The sequence below is a fragment of the Plectropomus leopardus genome, chromosome 22, assembly GCF_026936395.1.
Source record: "Plectropomus leopardus strain MGB_pleo_1.0 chromosome 22, ASM2693639v1, whole genome shotgun sequence".
NCBI lineage: Eukaryota > Metazoa > Chordata > Actinopteri > Perciformes > Serranidae > Plectropomus > Plectropomus leopardus.
The window spans coordinates 21,093,071-21,116,443 of NC_142197.1; the positions used below are offsets into that span (position 1 = coordinate 21,093,071).

The window sequence follows — 23,373 nt, forward strand, 5'->3', positions numbered from 1 at the left end:
ATTTAGCAAACTATAAAAATGGTGCCAAATAACTAGTTGCTTGTAAGTGACCCTTAAACTCTACAGGGACGCAACAATGTGATTGTAGATGTTAGGGCTGGAAAATAAATCAATATTTTATCGACATGGTGACATGAGACTAGATATTGCCTGAGATTGCAATATCCGAAATTATGTCTTTTCCAAGTAGCAATACTGGAGGCCAAGCAGGCACGTTTGACAGGCACTGCATAAGTTTGACAAATAATGATCAAGCATTTCTGTTTGTGAAGCAACATTGTCCGCAAAATGTTTTTTGAAATAGTTTTGGACGGTACGAATCACACTATTCTCTGACACCTCAATACTTAATGGTGGATTTACTTTTAAAGAGGAATTGTTCTGTCTTAGCTGGTGTCATGAGTTCCAATCAGGATCTCAATCTGCAGGAAAACTCTTTGATTACAACACAGCAGAAAGCTGAGCAGAGACATAAGAACTGTTCCTTTGTGTGAGACGAGACCTCAGTCATTTTTATTCTGCAGAATCAATGTCTATGAATGCATTCATGGATTCATACACACACAGACACACACACACACTCGCACACATTGACTGACTGACATAAAGGAGTGAGCCTGAGGCTGACAAGATCTGAGCCACTAAATGAATCTATTATGAATGGCAGAGAAAAGACTACACACACACACACACACACACACACACACACACACACACACACACACAAACACACACACACACACACACACACACACACACACACACACACACACAGACGCTCGCTCATCCAGCGATAGCTTATGTTAATGATGGACTGCCACGCACATCAGCAGCCAACCTATCTGACAATCAGACCTGTCAGATTATTCAAAAAGAAGAAGAAGAAAAACTCGGGGTATGAATCACAGTCACCGTATGCTCTTCGTGTGATCTCTGACGGCTCCGTCTAGACGTGTGAATATGAAAAGGTCTCTGGAGCGAGAGGCGACCGGGACAAGACTCTGCATGGAGTCACTAAGTTAAATATTAAACAATGGCAGAGTGGCATTCTGAACTGATCTACTGTTTATATGAACATACACCGTGACTGGTAACTAGTAAATAAAAACTTAACTTAAAAAACGTGTGGTCCTTTGACTCCACCCATTACCCAGTGAGATTACTTCTGCCAATGAGTACATGTTTGTTTTTGTCTAACCTGCGACAGTCATGGATGTCAAATTACACTTGCTGAACATCGCCAAGTTTACTCAATTTGGATTCTGAAATCATACAGTCGCCTCTCATGGCCGTATTGGGTCGCCAAAATACTGACATTACAGCCACTGGACTCATTAACCCAGCCACATGCTGGTGCAGGCAAGGAACAGGGACAGAAAATGTGAGGAAGGAGAGTGCGTGCTTGTGAATCAGGGAACACACCTCTGCATCATTACCTCATGTCTCCCACAAGGCTCCGGGAGCAGCAGCACAGGCTGAGCAACAACTGGAGCAGAAGAGAAGCCAGTGTTTGGTGACTAAGAGAGCAGTTGAGAACATAGTGGGTGATGAAAACATGCATGTGCACAGAAAAAGAGACAAAGCATACATGGAATGAGAGAAGACGAACAGCGAGCTGGGAGAGAGACACTCAAAAAAGAGGGATCAAGGTTTCTCTTGTCATACTGTAAAAGCCCCTCCAACAGCTTAGACCCTCGGGGACACTAAAGCCCTCTAATTAACACTGGGATAATAAAAACAATAAAGTAATGATAATGCATACTTACACGGATTAAAATTCGGGTTAAGGGCTTCTAACAGATAACCAGCAATATGCAGTCATAAAAACCACATTGTATTACGACTACAGGATGAAGACTGGCTAATGTTTGGCTCTCTAATTTTGTCTGCCTGCTGTTTGCAGGATAGCCAGCATACAGTGGGTTTATCAGAGCTAAACTGCTAAAACAGTGGCCTGCTGTTGGTGGAACCAAAGATCATGAGAACGATGACAGTGAACCAAAACATTTTACTTCTTGCTAATTTTAGGGTCATTTCTTCTTGGGAAAAAATGCAATGCGCAACTTATTGAGAAACGTCCCACAAATTGCAAGAAATAAGTAGAAGTGGAAAAAATATCTTTTTAATTGCTAAGGAAACATTTCCAGAGAATTATATTTCTAATAATAATAATTATACATTTTAAATAACTTCACAGAATTACATTCATTTGTTTTAAAATTACTGAATTTTTAAGCAGTTTTTTTCAGGGCATTTCCTTGTTTTTTATTTTTAAAAACTTATTTGTTTTTTGTTTCTTTGTGCTAATTTTCAAGTAATTATCTTGTATTTTCATTTTATTTATTTACCTTTTATTACTAATTTCTTGCTAATTTCTGAGCCATTTCTTCTTCATTTCCTTCTTCTCATGTTGTTTTGAGAGAAATCAAGTCAATTTGCCCAGCTTTCAAAGAGTTAAGTAGTGGGCTGTAGAACCAAAACAACCAGCTGAAAGATGTAAAATTACTATAAAGCTGAGGAAACTGTGGAGTCGATAAGTGCAGCTTTAAAGTGAAGTGTGATTTAGTGAGGATTGCAGATTGCAACCAGCTGAAACTTTATCCCTGTTAGAATTCCTTCAGTATTTGTTGTTCAAGAGGTTTTTACCAGGAGCCAAATTATCCGTAGAGGTCTCTTACTTGCCAAAACAAACAGACTTGGTTGTTTAAACCAATAAAAACAAACAAACAAAAAAAAAAAAATTAAGAAAGCAGTTTCTTTCAGCAGTGTTTTCTGACAGTGCTTGTTGCAAATGGGCTTTTAACAGTGGACAGGCAAAGAACAACAGCCCTATGTGGGACTAATGTTGGTATGGACACATTTTTTAAAACAGAGGTGACAGTTACACTTGATGTTTACATACCAACAAATGCATGAATGTAAGCTGAATATAAACTGGTCACAACTGCACACTGATCCAAAATTAGCATTGCCATGATGAGTAAAAATTTTACATGAAAAACTCTTCTGGGATTTGGTAAAATGAAGTCATCACGCAGCCTCTCACGCTACTCTGATCCTTAATATGATGTACTAATGAAGGGGAGATACATGATGTTTTCTTGGAAACTAATGCAAGATTTAACCTAGTGTGTGATCAGATTCTTAATGTGAACACACTCGTCTCTCTAATCAGATCATTTAGAACATGGAGAAATGGTTCAAGGACATAATATCGTGAACATATGTGGACGGAAAGATGTGTTCTCATGTGAAATCTCCATGTGTGTGTGTGTGTGTGTGTGTGTGTGTGTGTGTGTGTGTGTGTGTGTGTGTGTGTGTGTGTGTGTGTGTGTGTGTGTGTGTGTGTGTGTGTGTGTGTGTGTTCGTATTCCCCAGACAAAGCACCAAGGGAGTACTGAAGCTTGCATCGCTCCTGGGTAAGACATGGTTGGATCAAGAAGAGAGACGAGACAGACACAGAGAGGAGAAGAGGGCAGAGACACCGCAACAGAGGAACAGCAAAAAAAAAAAAAAAAAATACAAAAAAATACTCAACTTGATCAGAAATGACTTTAACATTTTGATTCTTGAACATTCTGGGGTTTTTTTTTATCTATCATTGATGCTCCAATGATAAAATACAATCATGCAGGCTCTAATATGACGTTTTAGCTGTTCTCATAGTTTATATGCATCATATAAAAGAAAGTAGTAGCAGGATCACTGTATTGTTATAAGAATTTGTAGTTTTGTTGTGATATTTGAAAAGTATCCTTTGAAAAAATGTATTGCCTACCATTGCGTTGCCTGGAAAGGGAAACTGTGTTTTCAGAGCGCAGGGTGACACACAAACACGTACTGTACACGCACATGCACACGTACACACACAACAGATGGGGCCCTGGGGGGTGTCTTCCAGGCTGGAGGATCCCAGGCACCCCTTGGAGACAAAGCAGAGGGGAATGACGGGAACAACATGAAGGAGGAGGAGCAGGGAAACACAGAGTACACAGAGTACCTGCAGGTTTTATGTTAATACTTTTAAGTACCTTTTAAGGCCACCAAGAATTGAATTTACACTGAGTTAAGAACTACAATCAAGAAACCATGCAGGCACAAGCATGAATGATTACATTTACAAACAGAAATCCCTCTCTGTCTCAACTAGATAGATTATAAGCAAGTGTAAACATTCTGGCATTATGTTTAATATGATTTAAAATCTACATCAAGCGCAATCTTATTAAAAGACTCAAAAAGTCTTTTTAAAGCTGCTGTAATTTGTTTTTATATTGACAATGAATGAAGTGACTGAATAACATGAGAGAAGTCGCTTGTACTGACAAACCAACAGAGGAATTTCACCAAACTCTGCAGTTCTCTTTAGCTTTACAGAGTGTGTTAGTGTTGCGGCTCATTGTTTTGGTAACAGCCCACGATTTTACTGTTTTGGTTCACTCTCACTTATCATATTAAGTTGTAACATAACAGGCAACTGTTTTCGGCAAAAAAAAAAAAAAGTGCAGCTAAAGGCACTTTTTTCTCCCAACTCACACTAAATGGCAAACAAATGAACTTAGGAACTAGCTAATAAACATAGTAGAGTATTAGCATGTAAAGGAGTTGGTGGAGACCAAAACAGAGATTAAATGTTTTGTATATGACATTCAGAACATTAATATAGCAGACAACTGCTATTTTTATAATATATTTATAATATAATGGTAAGCTGCTCTTGCTGTACGTGCATCTTATTGCATGCATGTACCCAACTGGCTAAGTCATCGACGCTGCTTTGCACTGTGTGGACCAACCACATTGCTGGTTTCAGTTAGCACCGTTAGCTGGCCACTAGCTCAGCCACTTCCATTTTTGAGAACCCTATCCAGACAACTCAGACAACGCTCTGTGCCTGCATATTCACTCTCAAAACAACTTTAAAAAAACATGTTGTTCCTGTTGTGCTGCCCCCATGTGGCCCAAAAAATCAGTTAACACATTCCATGCAATCATATGTTTAAAAAATGGCATGAGCCAACCTCAACTAGTAGATCTTGAACTGGTTTCCATTGTGCAAATTAACTTTATGCACTACCACAATATGCATACGAGAGTTTCTAATCTGAGTGAAGCTTGGAAGGAACTGAAACTGATAATGGACAGACGTTTGTGTGATAAAAAAGGAAGACAAGAGACAGGAGAAGTGTTGTGTGTTTTTCATCAACACTCAACATGCAGTCTGCTCCAGCATCCACATTGTGAAGCAAAAAGACAAGCTGCATAACTGAGAGAATGTTCACAAATACTAATTTGGACTTGTCTTTGTTAGCCCATGTCATTGTTTAATATGGAGAAAATGTCATTTGAAATTCCTATATTTTTGTTTTACTTGATTACAGAGTACTCACACTTTTATTTTTTGTGCCTATAAGGCTGATTATCTCTAATTTGGATAATGATTATTTGCTAAGACATACTATAACCCAGCGTGGATGACAAAACAGAACTAACTGGCTAGTTGTAAAGCAAAATGCTTGAAGTCATCTTAAAAAAAAGAAAACCTCTGAATGTAGTTGCGTTTTACTTGGAAATTCCTCTATAAAAATAAACCAAACAACCTTGGTTTGTAAATGCTTTTTAAAGGTGTATTGTGATTTTTTATGTAGCCTAATTTTAAACTCCTTTGCGTCTCTTTTTCATTCAGTTAAGTTCTTTTTCTTCAGCTCTCCTCTTGGTTACTCACTCTCTTACTCTCATGCCCCCCACTTTCTTTTATTTCCTTTTGTCCCCCCCCTCCCTCTACTTCTGACCCAACTAAAAAGCTGTGCACAGTGCCTCACAATGAAGTGCACCTCTTTCACATGTTAATGCTTTTACTCACGGCTCGGTGCACAGCACAAGGCAAGAAACAGAGCCGGTCAGAAAAACAAGATTGTGTACGCACACACATGCACACATCGCAACAGTTACAGCAATCAAATGAACTGCCACTGAGTCGCCTTCAGTTGTGATGATGAACTTCAAAACCCAACAGAGAGGAAAATAAGAGGTATGGAGTTCGAAAGAAAGAATCAGCGAAAGAAAGAATGATGAAGACACGCAAAGCAAGATTACAAATGTAAGCGAAGAAGACAAGGAGGGAAAAAGAAAGGGCGTCTCCACTTCATTTCTATTGCAGACAGGCTTTTCATCATTCATGACCATTTCAGTGTATCACACCAAAAAACCTATTACACTTTGTCAAACAGGGTGTATGTGCCAGAGAATTGATTGTAAAGATTTGACAGAGGGAGAGAAAACAATCTGCAAGATGAAAATACATGTGCATCTATTGATATTCATGCTGCTTTGACAAATATGAGTAGGAACAAGTCGGATAAACAAAATCTCACAGCTGCACTGGTTGCGTGTGTGTGAATCAAGCTTGAGTCATGGCATTGATATAAGTCCATTAAAAACATGTCTCATGAGCACGTTGCATATTAAACCCTGTGTGCAGAGTATATTTTGCTGGATTATCAGACCCATGAAAAGCAATTTAGAAGTTGATGTGTTTATATTTGTTGTGATTCAACAAATTAGTAATGCTGCAATAATTTGATTCTGATTGGGGTTTTGCATTTCATTATCAATTTTATTAACTAACATATTTTGTATTTTACTCAATTTCCAAGAATGTGGATGTTTTGAGGAAACCTGGACAATATGATTTCTTCCGTTGTTTGGTTTTAAGTTGTTTTAATGTTAGCTGCAGGGATGTCAATGGTTAACCATTAACTGGTTAACTGCCGAGATTATTTTTTACCAGTTGAAAATGTTGATCTGCAAGTTGATTTTTGCTACTCTTTAGTTACCTGCACTGTGCACCACTTGGATCTGGTAGGAACTAGCTAGTGGAGGTCCTTATTTGGTGATTACTGAAAGACATTCCAACCCAACAGTGTTGCTGTGGAAACAGTGTGCCCACCCACTAATCTCCCCCCAAGCTCGCACCGATGAGAAAGCAGCTCAATTTTGAGCTGTAAAACCCTTCTTATTTAACATTGTTGACTGTATTATCACTGCTAGTCCTGTTAGAACCATTAGCGGTGTCAGCATGAGTAGTGGTGCTAACAAAATTAACACTGCTAAAGGGGTGTTGCGGTCAAAATGAAGCTGCTCACTCACTGGGGGGAGACTGGAGACAGGACATAATGTTTCCTTAGAAACTCATTCCACCACCGGGACAGTTAGCAGCTAATCGCAGAATTAGTGGAGTCACTAGTTAGCTAACTAAGTATGCACTTTTCATTTGCTGTTCAAGAATTTCTGGTAAAGAGAAGAAAACTGAACTATAAAAAAAATACAGTGTTTATCATGAAGCGAATGCTGGCTCTGCAACTCACAACATCACGTATTGGAGTGACCGAGTGTCATTAACCGTGCTTCTCTGAAAGCTTCCCTGTGAAGCAGTTGAGAGATGGGGCTGAAAAGATCCAAACACTGGACGTTTCAAGACTCCAGAGAACAGCATCGAAATTTCTCTTCCAAGAAAAAATCTGTTACTGGCTGCTCAAAATGTCCCTACAAGACATCAACACTTATTTCTGAGAAACAGTCACAGCTAAAAACTCATTTATGCTTATTATTAGAAACATTAACTGAATCCAATTTGCAGTCATGCTAGAGGAAGTTCAAACTGGTCGGTCAATTAATGGTTCGAAAGAATGAGGCGGTTTTATTCTTGGTGATGGTGGGAAATGGTGTGTCCACCATGACAGGGCTACTTGGACTTTATATTTTTTGCCTGCATTATGTGCTTCAGATGTAATCCATTTGCAGTGCAGGTTAATAAGTTTAATAGCTGTGCATTTAACCCACTGATGACCTGTTGAGCCTGATCGCTCCTCCTGATCGGCCCCCGACCATTAAGAAGCTAATCTCTCCCTCTGGGACCATTACGGTCTGTCTGTGTCCACTCTTTGTTTCTGTTGGACCACGGCTTAGCCCAGCGTGAGGCTTTGTGCAGAGGTAGCTGATGCCATCTAACCATATGGTCCAAGGCAGATCAAGGCCGTCTCACGGGAGGTGTTAACACATAATTCCTTCAATTCATGTGATATTTGGGCTGACATTTACCAGGCTGATGGAGCTGTCCCTTGTGCTGTCTGTTTTAGGAAATATCTGTGTTTTTGGGAGGCAAGCAGAGGGCAACTTGATCTTTGGGGCTTTCAAAATGAAACTTCCTGCCACTGAATGATGGTTGAACAGTCAAGTTTGGGTCGTGTATAAAGTTCCTGTGGATTTCCAAGTGAACAGACCTTATTTTATTTAGCTTGTGTTTTATTGTTACAAGAAAAAAACAAATATTGATGTAGAATGTTTTCTGAAAAATATATTTTTGTAATATTTCTGATTTTTTTCATAAGTCTGGCCTACTGATTCAAATTTTGTCGATTTCTAATTTTTATTTCTTTCTAAGAGTTATAACTGACAGTATACACAGACATATTTAGGGCTTTTCTTAAAACCCACTGAAAATTTGGCTTGAAATAGTAAAAATGCAAATATGATATTAAAGATGAGTGTCTTATTAAACATCTACAGATATCTGAGTGAAAAAAAGCTAAAGTAACGTTACGATTTATTTTTCTTTCAATCACTCGCATAAAAAACATTTTGCTGCTGTGGTGTAAACCACCACTTCTAACTGTAAATGGTAAGGCAGCTAACTTTACTTACTAGCAAACTAGGTCATACCATCCAATTCTGTGTTTTTATATAAATATACTTCCCATATGTCGGCGCTAATCGCTTTAGCATTCTTCAATCACTTAACTGAAATGGGTAGCATAGCTTTTTCTATCTGAATTGTCTTCGCTTAATATCATCATATTTGCTAGTTATCTTGACTGATCTGATAACTAACACATTGGGAAGGACCAACAATATTTGTGTTTTTATTAAGTTATACTGATCAGTCTAAGAAGCTAAGTCTTTTAGCATCTTACATGAAAAAATTAGCATAAGCTTTGCTGCTTTTCAACTCCATGATTAGTACAGATTTGGATGGTGTACTCCTGACTGCTAGCTAGCTTAACACAGTTGCTTCAAACCATGTGCAGCACACATGGGAATGAGGTGTAACTTTTTAAAATGGGCTGCAGCGACACTGATCTGGCTATGCCAGTCACCAGCCGACTGATTGGTGCATCTCTTAGCCTATTAAGATGCTAACAGCACTTAAAGTAGTCCTTACAGTAATATATTGTAAATGTTTTTATAGTTTTAGAACTATTTTATAAGTTGTTATACAAGTATTGATAGTTTAATTTTTCTTAGTTTCATGGTATGTTGCCACCTTAAACAAATATTCATGTACAGTCAAAATGTTTCCTTCCTGTCAATAAAAAATAAATTAATTAAACACTTCCTTGGACTCTGTTAATCTCTCTTCTATGCGGCAAACTGCTCATGCCACCACATTCAGTGGTGTAGTGATAATTGATGAGGTGGGTGTACTACAAGGTAGATGGATGACTAATGAACCAGTGAGAAAGTGGGTTAACACTCCTATGAATCCTATATACTGTAAGTGGACGGGAAAAGAGTTGGATATACCGTGTATACCTTGGTATATTCTCCATCACACCACACACAAGGCAGTGGAATATCTTCCATCATTACAAAAGGGAGTCAAAAAAATAGCAACTGCTCACACAGACCTGAGTACGACCAGTCGATATCTTCGGGGAGTTTCCTCAGGCCTCGGACCAGCGGCTCTGCTGCCACAACTACAGCAGAGAGAGTGAGAGAAAGGTTATTAGTGTCATTTTGCATTTCCAAAAACACACACAAATGTTCAGACTGACAGGTGAAACTGTGACCAGCTGCTGTCTGCCACATGATGAGTGACAGGCTTTCCTGTCGTTCAGGGTATGCATTTCATAACTACAGCTTGCCTTGAAATACATTGACTTCATTCAGGAGAAGAAAAGTCAAACATGCTAACACTATGTGATGTCACTGCATTTTGTTGTAAATGTTACAGCAGAGCGGCTTGAGATGAGTTTTCTGTGTATGAACGGCAAATCTTGAGATAGCCTGGGTAACAACAGCAACATATACAACAGATAAAAGAGATGGTTTCTAACAGGGCTGCTGCTGCTACTACACACAATGTGACATGATTCCCTCTACAGTCACAGAGCACTGGAGCATGTATTCAAAGGTGGAAAATAATTTGTGTACAGCACAGAAACAGAAGCACTCACCTTTGGTCTTGCTAATAGAAACGCACACATGGGATACCAATATTATTGGTTATCAACATACAGTAGAGTACTTTACAGGCTACAGGAGGGAACTGCATCAGCATTAACAGCATTTTTCTCAGCGCACACACACACACACACACACACACACACACACACACACACACACACACACACACACAGAGGTATCTATTTCATGGTAGTAATTTTCACTCAGGGACAGTAGAGGATACAATGATGTATGATGTCACAGTTCAGCGTGTGTATCTGAGAGACGTACTAGCTGGACATCCACTAATAGCTTTGTGTCCCTTTCTTGCTGTCTTCTCTTGTTCCATGACATATGAGGGCACTGAATAACACATGCACACACACGCAACTCTCTCTTCCTCATGCTATTTCCACTGAAGACTCTCTTTTATATTTCACTTTCTTTATACTCATGTGTCTTCCTCTGTTGCTGCTCCTACCAACAGGAATGAGTCAGTAGTCCTTTTTACATAGAGATGGCGCTAAAGTTCCGCTATAAAGTCTCTTCTTTCTTCTTTCTCTCTCTTCTTTCTCTCCTTTGCATTTTTACAGAGCCAAACAATGACTGCATCAAGCTGCAACAACAGTGTCGGCCTCTGGTGTGAAATCTAAATGTCTGCAGCACCTTCTGAACATAACAATGGCATAACATGTCACTAACAATCATTTGCCTTCCCTGTTCTAAGGCGGCTGATAACGCCCCCTGCTCTGAGGGTAAGCAGCTCCCAAGTCATTGTTTTCTCAATCTGGAGACATTTTTGGCTGCTGTTCTTTTGAGGTAGCCTCTAACTGCTAACTGCTGCTTTTAAATCTCCCCGGTGGGTTGCACACATAACACTTCCTCAAAATGTCACACCCGTCTCGCCCATGGTCACGTCTTGCTGGCTGTCGTTTATACAGACACCATATCAGAGCTTTTACTACCTTCAATGAAAGCTTAAATGCCAGACAACTCTATCCCACTATTTCGTGATCGTACCTTTTATACAGATCGGCAATGTGGCAGAACGGCGTAATAGTTCTGCCTCAAAGAGAGCGTAAAAGGGGCTTGTGCTCCCTGTGATGTTTAATAAATTAACTGGGATCTGTGTCCCTTGGAAATCAGAGATACGAATCATCAGTCAGAGACCCCTAGGTTGACTGAGATTGCTTCAAGTGGAGTGGTCAGGGGTTTTTTTTGCTAGTCAGTGTGCTGTGCAGTTAACTTCTTGGGAAATTTTGGTCCCCAGATTTTGCTGTTGAGTGAGTGCTCTGGACTTTTACACTACTCTTTGGTACAGACAGCTGCAGATGTGCAGGCAGCAGCACAGAGAGAGAGAGAGAGAGAGAGAGAGAGAGAGAGAGAGAGAGAGAGAGAGAGACTGTAAGGTGAAAAAGCAGTGAATTTACAGCTCACAGGAACTTAATATGATAGTCCCTGGCTTTTGTTTGATATCTATAGTCAAGTCAGCAAAAATCTTATCAAAAATGTTAGTCATTAGCTCCATTACCTTGTTTACTATATTACATAAATTCCACTTTCACAATGAATGCCCCACTAAGACTGTTCAAACTCTTTATGAGGGAAAATAAATTGTCCAATATTCATATTGAACCACTCAATATGATTCAACTGGCATAATTCTGAGTCATGTGTAGCCCTGGATTTGTATAATAACACATGGTGTATTTATGTCAGCAACTATCAAATGTTACTGCTGGTGGGAAAATTGTACATCCAAAAATCCCAGCATCAACACACTTACCCTGCCAAGATTTAACTCCCATCAAGGTGACACATACTAAAAACATGTGTTGCATGTTGCTTAAGAGTTTTTGCTGCCAGAATTTAAGCCTATGCGCAGCGGGTATTAACAGTGATACTGTAAAGCATTTGAAGCACAACCAGATGGCATATTTCATGTGATTTGCGGGGTCAAAACTGGTACACAGAGGCATAACCTATATAATCTGACAAAGCCTGTTGGTGAGCTTCCCTCTATATAGAGAAGAGGAGGAAGGAGCAGGGGGTCACATGCCAATAAAATCTAATCATAAAGGGGACTGGCACACAAACAACAAGAACAAATAAAATGTAAGGGGATGAAAACAATACATCTGCTTTTTTTTCTGATCGTCCACTGCGCACACAAAAAATAAACACCTATCCTTTAAAAAGATGAAAGCCCTGTGTAGAGTCAGATTTAGGTCATGGACAATTAACACCATATCCACTACATCAGAACTATCCATGTGGCAAAGATGAAAACAGTATAATCCTATTGTTTACCGTATAAAGCAACACGGATAAACAGATTTGAAAATATCACTGCACATGTGACAGCGTGCACTTGTTCTCATACTTTTTTTGTGTTGTTGAACTCATGAAGACATGCAATGCAGCGCATCCTTCTGTAAACTCTTCTGCATCAATGAATATGCAACAAACCCTGATACAGATGCAGCCACGGGGGGATTTTAATGTCGCACTTCACACTTGTTTAAACTCACTTTTGTTTCTTTGCCTGTTTTTCCCAAAAGAGACCGAAAGATGCTGGAAGTAGAAAACATTTTCTTTGTTTTTTTGCTTCTGAAGGTTACAGGGAGCTCTCTGCTGAAAGGCTGGGTGGAGAGCTGAAAACAGACTTCTTAGATGCATCGTGATGTGGCAATTTAGCATCGATTTAACAGTTATAAATAATTGATTATTCAAATGTTTATTAATAACGTAATGTTGATGGATCGAAAGAGAAGGAACTCAACTGTAAGAGTAGGGCAGCACCCGGGCAGTTCACAGCGCAGACACACCAGAGTTAACTTACAATTCATCTTCACAAAAGGCAGCGGTTGCAAGCATGTTTTAATTTTATGTCTAAATGATTTGATTTGCAAGTGTGAAGTAGATGTGAATGTTTTCTACCCCATCACCCAAAGACTAACGTTAGTTGAGTGGAGCACAGATCAGCTGTAACATTAACAAGAGAGACTGGCTGACCATCACACACTGCTGCATTAAACAACCTAAAAGCCAGGATATGGAAGCATTTTGGGGATAGGGTTGAAGGAAAAAGGGAACTGTACAAGAGCCAGATGGTATGAAGTACATTTATCTGTTTATTTAATAATGGATCACCATAAATACAGTATGTTATGTTTTGAAAGTAGCAGTCACAAAATGAGAAAAACAAATCATGGATAGAAATTACTTTTCTTTCTTTTTTTATCATCAAATTGTAGCCCTCTGACTTGTAATCGAATCAAATTGTGATGTGCTTTAGAATTTCCACCCCTTCCAGAAAAGCCTTAAAAAGTCTGAGCAGTGGCTCCTGTCGTGGTGGTTAATATTCATGAAAGTTCATTCTTGGTTTTGAGAATAAGTTAATATTCCTTCCTTTAAAGAAAATACTTTTTGGAAATAAGAAATGAATTGGAACACATTTTAAGGAAATGGAAAATGATAAATTAAGTCTAGGGCAGATGACCCAAGTCTACGTTATGCCATACTATAGTGACAGGAATGACAAATATTCTACTATTATATGAAAAAGGGACAAATTATGGTCTGACCAGACTGGCCTGACCAGGCAGCTGTCCTTTTATGTCTGTGCAATATAAGTGAGTGGTAAAAAGAGAGACGCACTTATTAGAAAGAGAATAAAGGAGGAGGGAAAGAGCAAAAAGAAACTTCTCCCAAAATGAAATGCAATAAGAGACAAAAACAGAAAGACTTGAATGGAAATAATACAGACAGAAAACAAACAGGAAGAACTGCAATTCACCAATACATTTAGGAGTTTATTTAGAGCCTTTTTCTCAGCGTGGTGTGTGTGTATGAGATTACACCGTTGTTCACACTGCCATCTATAAATTCAGTGTATTTGAAGATTACATTCATGTTCGCACAAAAGAGGAAAGACTGATGAGAGGAATGAATGAAAGTGAGCAAAAGGGGAAAGAGTGAGAAATGGAGTCGACTGTGGCGTTGTAGCGTCAATAATAGCTTCATTAACATCACACTGTGACGGATTTTAATCTAATTAGCCCCTGGCAAACCACCGTGCAGCACAAACACACACAAATTCACTCACTGAAAGCAAGGGATCACCTGTTGTTTCCGTGTGTTTTTTGAGAGCTTGTAAGTGAACAGAATTTCCATTTGAAAAGGAAATGCAAGATTTCTTTGGCCTGAAATAGGGAAATTACATTATGTAAGTGGATTTTGGATGTACTTTTATGCATGAGAACTGCATTATCAGAAAATGGAAACGCATTTAGAATATCTTCAAAAAGATGATACACCTTTTGAAGTAAATAATTAATGCAGTATGTAAAATGTAATTTGTCTCCATGTGGTCACTGTGGCCACTCACACTTCCCTACTCTTAATGTTACCTGTCTTCTTTTTTATATATGGCTGGAGTCCAGAAAAACTGAAGTGAAACCACAAAACCAGATGGACCAAATTTGACATCAGTCACCCTTTATTCAGGTCAGTCAGTTGATGCATCCTGATGTGACTATTATTATACATCTCGTGTAACACTAAGTGAAGCTGCACTCACAAGAACAAGCTGGCCGAGAACAGTAATGGATTACACCTTTTAGCCAACCACTACCTCGAGCTGGTTGATTCGGCAAAGTGACACAAAGGTGTTGGAGGAAGAATGTGAAAATATCAAAGTTGCCAAACTTGTCTCACATTTTATCTTCTTTTTTTCCTTTTTTAAAATTAATATGGTGGTCTGATCTTTCAAACTGTAACAAATAAAAGAACAAAGCTCTTATTCTAAGATTACCTTCAGCTTCTCATAACACTGGTAAACAATCAGAGCAAAAAAAATTGATGAAGCAGAGAAAAATGCATAAAAAGCAAAGCTGCCAAATTGTCCCCATTGGAGTTAAAATGATGAATAAGAACTGCAATGTCCTGGGTTAGAGTCCAGCCGGGAAACCTTTTGTTGCACGTGTCTCTCTCCTTCATTTTTGTCATCTCTCTACTTTTTATAATAAAGATAAAAAATGCACCCAAAATCTGCAAGCAATAATAAACAGGTTACCACAGAATGATAAAAAAAATGTGCTAAAATGTGCATGACTCCTGCAAACTGCATCGTGACTCTGCACAGTTTCTTTAAAGTTATAAAATATTATATAGTGATATATGATATAGACATTTTGCTCATCAGATGTCTTTCTATCAGTCAGAATAAGCTTTATTGGCCAAGTATGTGTACACACAAAAGAATTTGACCCAGAATTTTGCAATGCTCTCAATGTACAATGTTACTCAATGTACACAAAAATAGACATAATAGCTAAAACCAAGGACAACAAAGCTGGACAAATACACGTAAAGAATAGAGAGGACTACTATGTACACAATAAATGTGTATACAAGTTATAAACAGTATAAATAGTAGTGATGGGCAGACGGCTTCTTTTTACTGTATTGATTCTTTCGAGTATCAAACCTTTCGGTTTTTATACTGTTTGTTAAATATGGTGTTTCTCTGTTATCGTACATGCAGGTCCGATAGAAAACTTCTCTTTGATGCATTACCAGTCATCGTGTACATTAGTTTACATTAATAAAGAGAAACTACTCATTTTGATGTAGTGATTCTGAATTCCACTTGTATGCTGGTAGGCTATGCACACTGGATATGATGTTACAGGAATGTCTCTGACCAACAATCTGTTCTGCAAGGAGAAAAAAAGCAGACATCCCAGTTACCTTTGCAGCTTTTTGCTGCATTCATGTGGTGTCAATTAATGTGAAAAATGAGCTCCACGTTATATTTCATGGCTCACGGGATTCGTTTCCTTTGCTCTTTATTATTATGTTAAAACGCTCAGCGCAAGACAATACAACGCGGTATCTTTGTAGCATCCATGACGTTTCCATACTACAACTTTAAACTCATGAACATACCAAAGTCAGAGGAATCACCATCTGAGGAGCACGCGAATGCTCCACTGGCCTTAGTAGGCGGAGGTCTCAGCAGCACCCTATGACAACAGTGAGTAGGTGAGTGGGAAAAGTTGGGGATTCAAGAGCATTCAGACGTTTAATAGACTGACCACGACAGACTCTACAAAAAGTCATACCAAAAGATCTGTTTTTTTCATTTTTCCCATCACTAATAAGAATTCTGTACAGGACACTTTAGTCTATATTATGTACATACACAATACACACTGTTTAAAGTTAGTACTGTATTGTATTATAATTTAACAGTCAAAGGAACCTGCCTAATTTCTAAAAGTGTGTAAAGTCAATAACTACAATTTTTGAACCATTCTGTAGCTTTTCAGCATGTAGTTCAACACAGTTACATAGTCTCAGAAAAGATAAAATGATAGTTTTTGATGGCATTTTGGGTCATACAGGCAAGTTTCGCATTCAGCGGTGGTAGTGAGAGCTAAAGAGACACATACAGTGTCTGTTAGTCATTGGAGGCAGCAGAGGAATGAGGTGATGAGACAGTACTGCACAGGCAAAGAGCCAGGAGCAAAGAGACACCGGTGCTCAGCTTTAAGAGCACAGCGGATAGAGATGGGACTTCATTGCTGCAGGCTGGCCATGCATGAAACTCACAGCTGAATCACTGTATTATTCCACCCATCTGCACTCTATCTGCTTTATCGAATTTCCCAGCGGGCTTCAGAGACCTGACATTAAAGGTTTAGGTGACTGCGGCCGTGGCAACAAGACATTTATATGGATGTTTTATTCATATAGGAAAGGTCAACAGACATGCAGTTTTCCAACAATGCTCCGCTTCACCATCACACATTCATACACATATCTTCCACGCTTGAATCAAAGGCAGCCCCAAAGAAAGAGGATGTAGTAAAGGACTGGTTTACACTTATAAATATGGAACAAAACCATGCTCCAGTCCAGTTTTTACTATGCCCTGGCTGTTGGCATGAGTGAGGATGACTCCACAGCTGTCAGTGTGAGACAGAATAATGAAGTGAAAAGAAAAGCCAAATGAGAATGTGTGTCAGCCAGACACCTGATACTCCGACTACAAGCTTCACTCATACTAAACTGTCAGTCACTGAAGACAATTTACTAGAAGAGCTCCACTCAAAACATGTAATATAGCAAAACATGTTGGAGTAATGTAAAAGTGAAGATCATTAGTTCTCACTTGTCAATCAGGTAGAAGTTAAAATACCTATCAGGGGAAAGAACTTTGATCTGCTCGCACGTTTATTACATGTGAGTAGTGAAAGTCCTTGACTGGCAAAATGCAAAATATCATTGCTGATCTCTTTAAGCTGATATTTTAACTGATTTTATGTTACGTTTTTAAATTATACACATTACATTTCCAATACTCTATAACTCTATCAGATGAACAAATGTCTTGTAGTAGTTTCTTGTTTTTGAAGAAATATATATATATATATATATATATATATATATATATATATATATATATATATATATATACATATATATATATATGTTTTTTTTTTTTTAACACTATCCATAGTCCAAAGTGTATTTTCCTCAGCAACAGACATGTAATGTATTTACATTCTGTATTTATCTTTCTATATATAGACATATGGTAGTTTTTATTATTAGTGGCGGAGTCCGCCACTTCTGCCCTAGGTTCAAACCTCATATAGTACAAGGTATTTACATGAAATGATGCTGATACTTATGTGTTACTGTTGTAATCTTATCTAAATAATATCAGGCTCACTGTTTTCTGTTTATTCTCCTAACACCCTAACAGAGCTATGATCAGATACTGGTAATACTAACCCAACATTTCCTACTGCTTAAAGTTCACATTGAAAGCATTTAACAGTCGAAAAGCATGGTGTCTTTTATTCTAGAGCAGTTGAAAAAAACACTATGTATTTGTCTACAAATGTATTGCTTAAAATGACTGTTTGCTGAAATGCAGCTCAACAATAAGGCTTGCCCAATTGCCCAGGCAAGTAAAATGCCACACTACGCCAGAAAATTTAGCAACTCACTTGTCCGATTGCACAAGTGGTGAAAAAGAATCTATTTTTCCAGAGCAGATGATGGAAGCAGCTAAGAAGTTAGCCATCGTGCTTCCTTCTCATTTCTGTTGAGAGTTGAACATGCGCAACATTGATTGGGCACTAATGAGAAAAAATGGTGGAGGGTAAAGACAAAGTTTATGAGTTGAAGCACAAGCGAGCATTTCAATTATTCTGGAAATAGGAGTTTAATTGGATGGCATTATAGGATATAAAGGAATCTCTTGAGCAGTTTGCCACAATTTTGAGAGCAAGGCGGTTAAGACAGGGTCGTTTTTCAAAGGCGAGTCAAGTTTCTGAAAAAAATGCTGGAGTGCCATAACAAGAGCTGACAGCATCTTGCTTGTATGAGCTACTGCTCCAGCGGGGCCTTGCTGGTGCTTGTATGAAACATGAATGCTGAGGCAGGTCAGGTAATTGCAAAACTGATTGCCACGGCTTACCACATTTCAAAAAATTATATTACATAAAGATAGTTGGAAAAGTACAAGAAAAAATTGGGCGAGTAGAAAAATCATTAACCTTGAACACTGGCACTTGCTATTATCATTGTAATCATCAGAATCTGCAAATTACCATTACAACTACAAACTTGAGAATTGAATCCATAAACCAGGCGCTTACACAAAAACCTTGACAAACATTACAAAGGCAAGGGTCATGAACCTGCAACCTTTTTCTGTCGCCCTCCAGACAGGCTAGAGTGTTCTCTCAGATCCTCTTACATCAATTCGTCCCGTTCTGCTCATTCCAGGAGTGATTTTGTGATGAAGTGTTGAAATTTACTGTTTTAGTATATCCACTTGGCCTTGACCTTTGCAGTTCTCTGGTTACCAATATCTTATGTTTCCTAGAAGACCTTTCAACAACCCAGAAAGAGGGGGCAGGAGTATGTTGCTTTCAATCAAATACAGATTTATGGGCGGAGAAATATGATTAGTGGGTGCACCGCAGTTTGTGAACGTTGGAGCGTGTCTTTTATCATTGCTATTCAAAATTATTGTAACCGTACTGAATTCAAATCTAATAATGCTTAGTTTTTAAATGTTTTTTTTTTTAGTTAACTGCATGCAGCAGCAGCCCTTGATAGCAGTTTTTTTGGGAATGGAGACGCTGCAGGGAGTATTCTGTGTTATTAGTGTTGGGATAAGGGAGCTGGTCCCAGCTGAACACTAATGAATAGCATCATGCTGGATTACAGCACTCCTGGGGCTGATTCAGCTCGAATCCTTGAGATGAGGAATATGTTCATCAGTCGCATTTACACCAACACAAACTGATTTTTAACAGTAGATATGATTACTGGTGTGCTATTAAATGAAGCTCTCTGTTCCTCCAGGGACAGAAAGCCTGTGTTCAGCCCACAAGAGTGAGAGTGCAATTCAGTGGATCTGTCCCTCTATGAAGGGTGTAGTTTGAAGGCAGTTAAACGACGCTGTGTGAATTCTACAGGGAAATCACCACATTTCATCTTTTTTTAAAACAAAGTATGTTTTAAAGTGATTCAGTACCAAAGCACGGAAAAGCGTCATTTTTATATAGTGCAGCAAAAACAATGGTTGTGAAAGTCGAAGTGATTGGATGGAAATGCAAAGCATTATATTTTTGATTCAAAAGACCAAGCGTCACAACATTCATTCAACCCCCCACACCACTAGACTTTCACCTTGATGACTAATTTTCCTCTGTCTGACACTGCCAGACCAAATCCCAAATAGGACCTAGTCTGAAATGTCGCCATTCATTTTCAGTTTCAAAAGGGACACCTACAACCAAGTAGAGCGACAAAACATGTTGAGTACAACATAAACAGTCCACATCCTGTAGGAAGTATGGAAAACACATCATTCTTCTCAAGAAAAGTTTGATGTGCAGTTGATTGTTCTTTTAGTAAAATATACCATCCAGTTCATTCAATACTGACAAAGAAAGTGACTCACAGAACACAGAAAGATCCACATCAGTTGCAGCAATCTTGGTTGTTTTCAAAAATGCCTCAATAACGCTGCTCTTTATGGTCTTCATCTCAAAGACACCCCATATCAAATAAACAGTTTAGATTGGCCCATCATATCTTACATTTCTGGTCATTTTCAGGTCTAGAGGAGGACCTGATGCATTTGTCAGAGCAAATAAAACATGAGCTTGCAGCTTTGATGAGTTCCCATGCAAAGTTTTCCATGTCCTAGACCTGTATCAACAATAAATGTGTCCATGACCTACCAAGCCAGAGGTCTACAGTTTTGCTGGCAGCTCTGTGAGTCAGCAGGTCACAGCAGTGCTTTTCACTAAATGCTAATGTCAGTATGCTAACATGCTCACAATATTAACTTGCGCTTGTGTTAAGGTAGGCCTGTTTACCATGTTCGTCTTTTCATGCAGAAGCAACAACATAAAGCTCAGAATGATGAGAATATCATTACTTAGGTGGATGTTTGGTCATAAAATTAAGTTGTGGCTAAACAAAAATTTGGGGTTTATGCTGGTGCTGAATTTAAAATGTTGACCGCGTAGTGGCTGGTAAAAGTCTGGGGATCATAAAAAATAATTAGGATTCATCTATTCAACCACTGAGGTCTGTACCAAATTTCAAGGCAATCTATCCAATAATTGTTGGGACATTTCACTAAAAACAATATAAACTTCATCATGGTTGCAGAGGTGAAGTCAAGGGTTCCCCGAAACCATTAGGATTCATCCTTTTGTGACCAAAAAGTGTACTATTTTCCTCTCTTTGGCAGCTCTCTCAGCATACAGAACACCAACAAAGCCCTCTGTCAACACATGAGTGGCATTCCAACTGTGAACTACAAATTAAACTAACTGCTGTTTAATATATTTTGCCAAGCGAGAGGACTCAGAGACGACTGCTGCCATAACTGATCACCGCTCAACACATGACATCCGAGTCACATAAAACGTGACACCTGTTGACCTTAGTGTCACACACACACACACACACACACACACACATCTATACACATACATATAGGCACATGCCTCCAGGGGCCAGACTATAACTTATATAGCATTCAGCTGTGTTGAGTGTCAGCTGGTTAAATTACGCTTGACTTCTCTCATTCACTGTCTCACTGTTGTGACACCTTATCTTATTCTGTCAGCCTCTGTCTGATTTGCTGTATTGGAAACTATGCACAGGACCATTAACTGTCTGGCAGCATAAAGACAAAGCAGGCGAGAGAGAGAGAGCGAGAGAGCGAGAGAGAGAGCGAGAGAGGGAGAGAGAGAGAGAGAGAGAGGGAGAGAGAAAGAGAGGATGTATAGCTTGTTGTCTGGATTGTGAACACTTAAAGTTAAATGTTGATAGGAGAGTGCACACCTCCATTAGTTACCCATCTAATTAAATGTCCGTTTAAAGGCTGGGACATTTAATTACCCATTTAATTATACCATGTAATTACCTGTGGAGGAGATATTGAAGCTCTCTCTCCATTTCCATCCAATAAGAATGTAGAGTGATAGATATAAATGTTTGCTAGTACAGTTTTAAAATGACAGATGTGTCCCCATAAGCATGAGCCCAGGCATTTTGGGACCTCATATGGTCCATTTCTGGCCTGCTACTAATGCTGCATCATGGGAGACGTCTCCCATTCGTCTCCTCTGTCCAGCTGAATGAATGATGCCTCACAGTGAGGTCCAGTAGCACAGGTTATGACTTAATGAGATTAGGCTCCATATTAAATGGAGGATATTGTTTCTGAGTGCTAAACAAACCGTGCACTGTTCCACAGGGACACGACAGCATTAACACAGCAATATAAAACCTTATCAGACAAGCCTATCACTGGGATCTGTGTGTATGTGTGTGTAATAGAGTGTGTGGGGTGTCTTGAACTCCAGTTGTTCTGGTGGGGACAAGGGAGTCAGTTTTGTGAGTGTGTGGATGGGGACCGTGAGAATTTGGGGCCCTATGGTGGAGGTGGTAATACAGTTGAACAGCTGGGGGGTTAAAAAACGCACACATGCACGCGCACACAGACACACATGCATGCACACAGTGTCAGGTAACAGCCTACTATGTCCAGTTAAATGGGGTATCACCAATTCCCTTTTGGCTCCACAAAAGTCCAATAAAACCAAACTGTTCTGTCATTTAAGACCCTGCTCAGCTTTAACCCAAAACACGCAAACTGAAAAGTGATCGCTGTTCAGATTGTGCTGGCTCTTAACATGACAAAAAGTGTAATATATTGCAGGGTAACAGACTGGAGTTTTGTAATTTATACATGCATCAGAGGCAGTGCTGGGGACAGCTGTGCCGACTGCTCCACTGGATTTGTGTATAGGTGTGACATCTATTAAAGGTCCAGTGTGTAGGATTTCAGGGCTTCTATTGGCAGAAATGGTACATAATGTTCACAACTATATTTGAAGTTGTGTATAATCACCTGAAAACAAGAATCCTAGTGTTTTCATTATGTCAAAGGTGGGATAACTGATTAGTTGATACGATCAGACATGATGAGATTAGATCATTGGATGAAAAGAGCAGCTGCTCCAGAGGCAAGCGAAAGCAAATTTTTAAACCCAGCAGAATAAACAATTACGTTTCGCTTTCACTGTCCCTGGTATTCTACTGCTCCGTCTGTGCCCAGGGTACGCTCTGCGCTCCGAGAGAGTGGTGCAATAAATAATTAAATAGTGTATATTCCCACAAAGCTCATAATGAACAGTCTAGCCACAAAAATTAAAAATAAATAAATAACTATACATTGCGTGGCGGCATTTTGTTTTTTTGTCATGGTGGGCTGCCATGAATAAATGAATGTGTGGGAAACCTTGTACAGTAAAAAAGAGGAGAGGTCATTGTGTCATATTGTGTCAGATCATTGCATAGTAAAATCTGGTCTGCACTTGCCTAAAGCCTCAAAATCTGGCACACTGGGGATGACCTATTTGTTTCACCTAGGCCCTTACAGTCAGCCTTTGGTTGAAATATATTTAATACAAAAAATAAAGATATGGATGATGGCTGCAATTTTTTATAAGATCCTAAACAAAAGATCATAAACAAATGTTTTCTAAAATAAAATGCTCTATTTCATATGGTCCACAATCCATTCAAGGGTTC

The 23,373-nt window shown here is 39.0% G+C and overlaps 1 protein-coding gene across 3 annotated transcripts in view; it reads right to left on the reverse strand.

Annotated features, from left to right (window-relative positions):
- The window catches only part of ptprz1b (protein tyrosine phosphatase receptor type Z1b), an 80,618-nt gene that overhangs the window by 40,094 nt on the left and 17,151 nt on the right, over nt 1-23,373 (reverse strand). For all 3 annotated transcript variants that reach the window (XM_088072465.1, XM_088072464.1, XM_088072463.1), the window contains exon 2: nt 9,687-9,755. In XM_088072465.1, the coding sequence (XP_087928591.1) occupies nt 9,687-9,755 (69 nt within the window). The remainder of the gene's footprint in view (nt 1-9,686; nt 9,756-23,373) is intronic.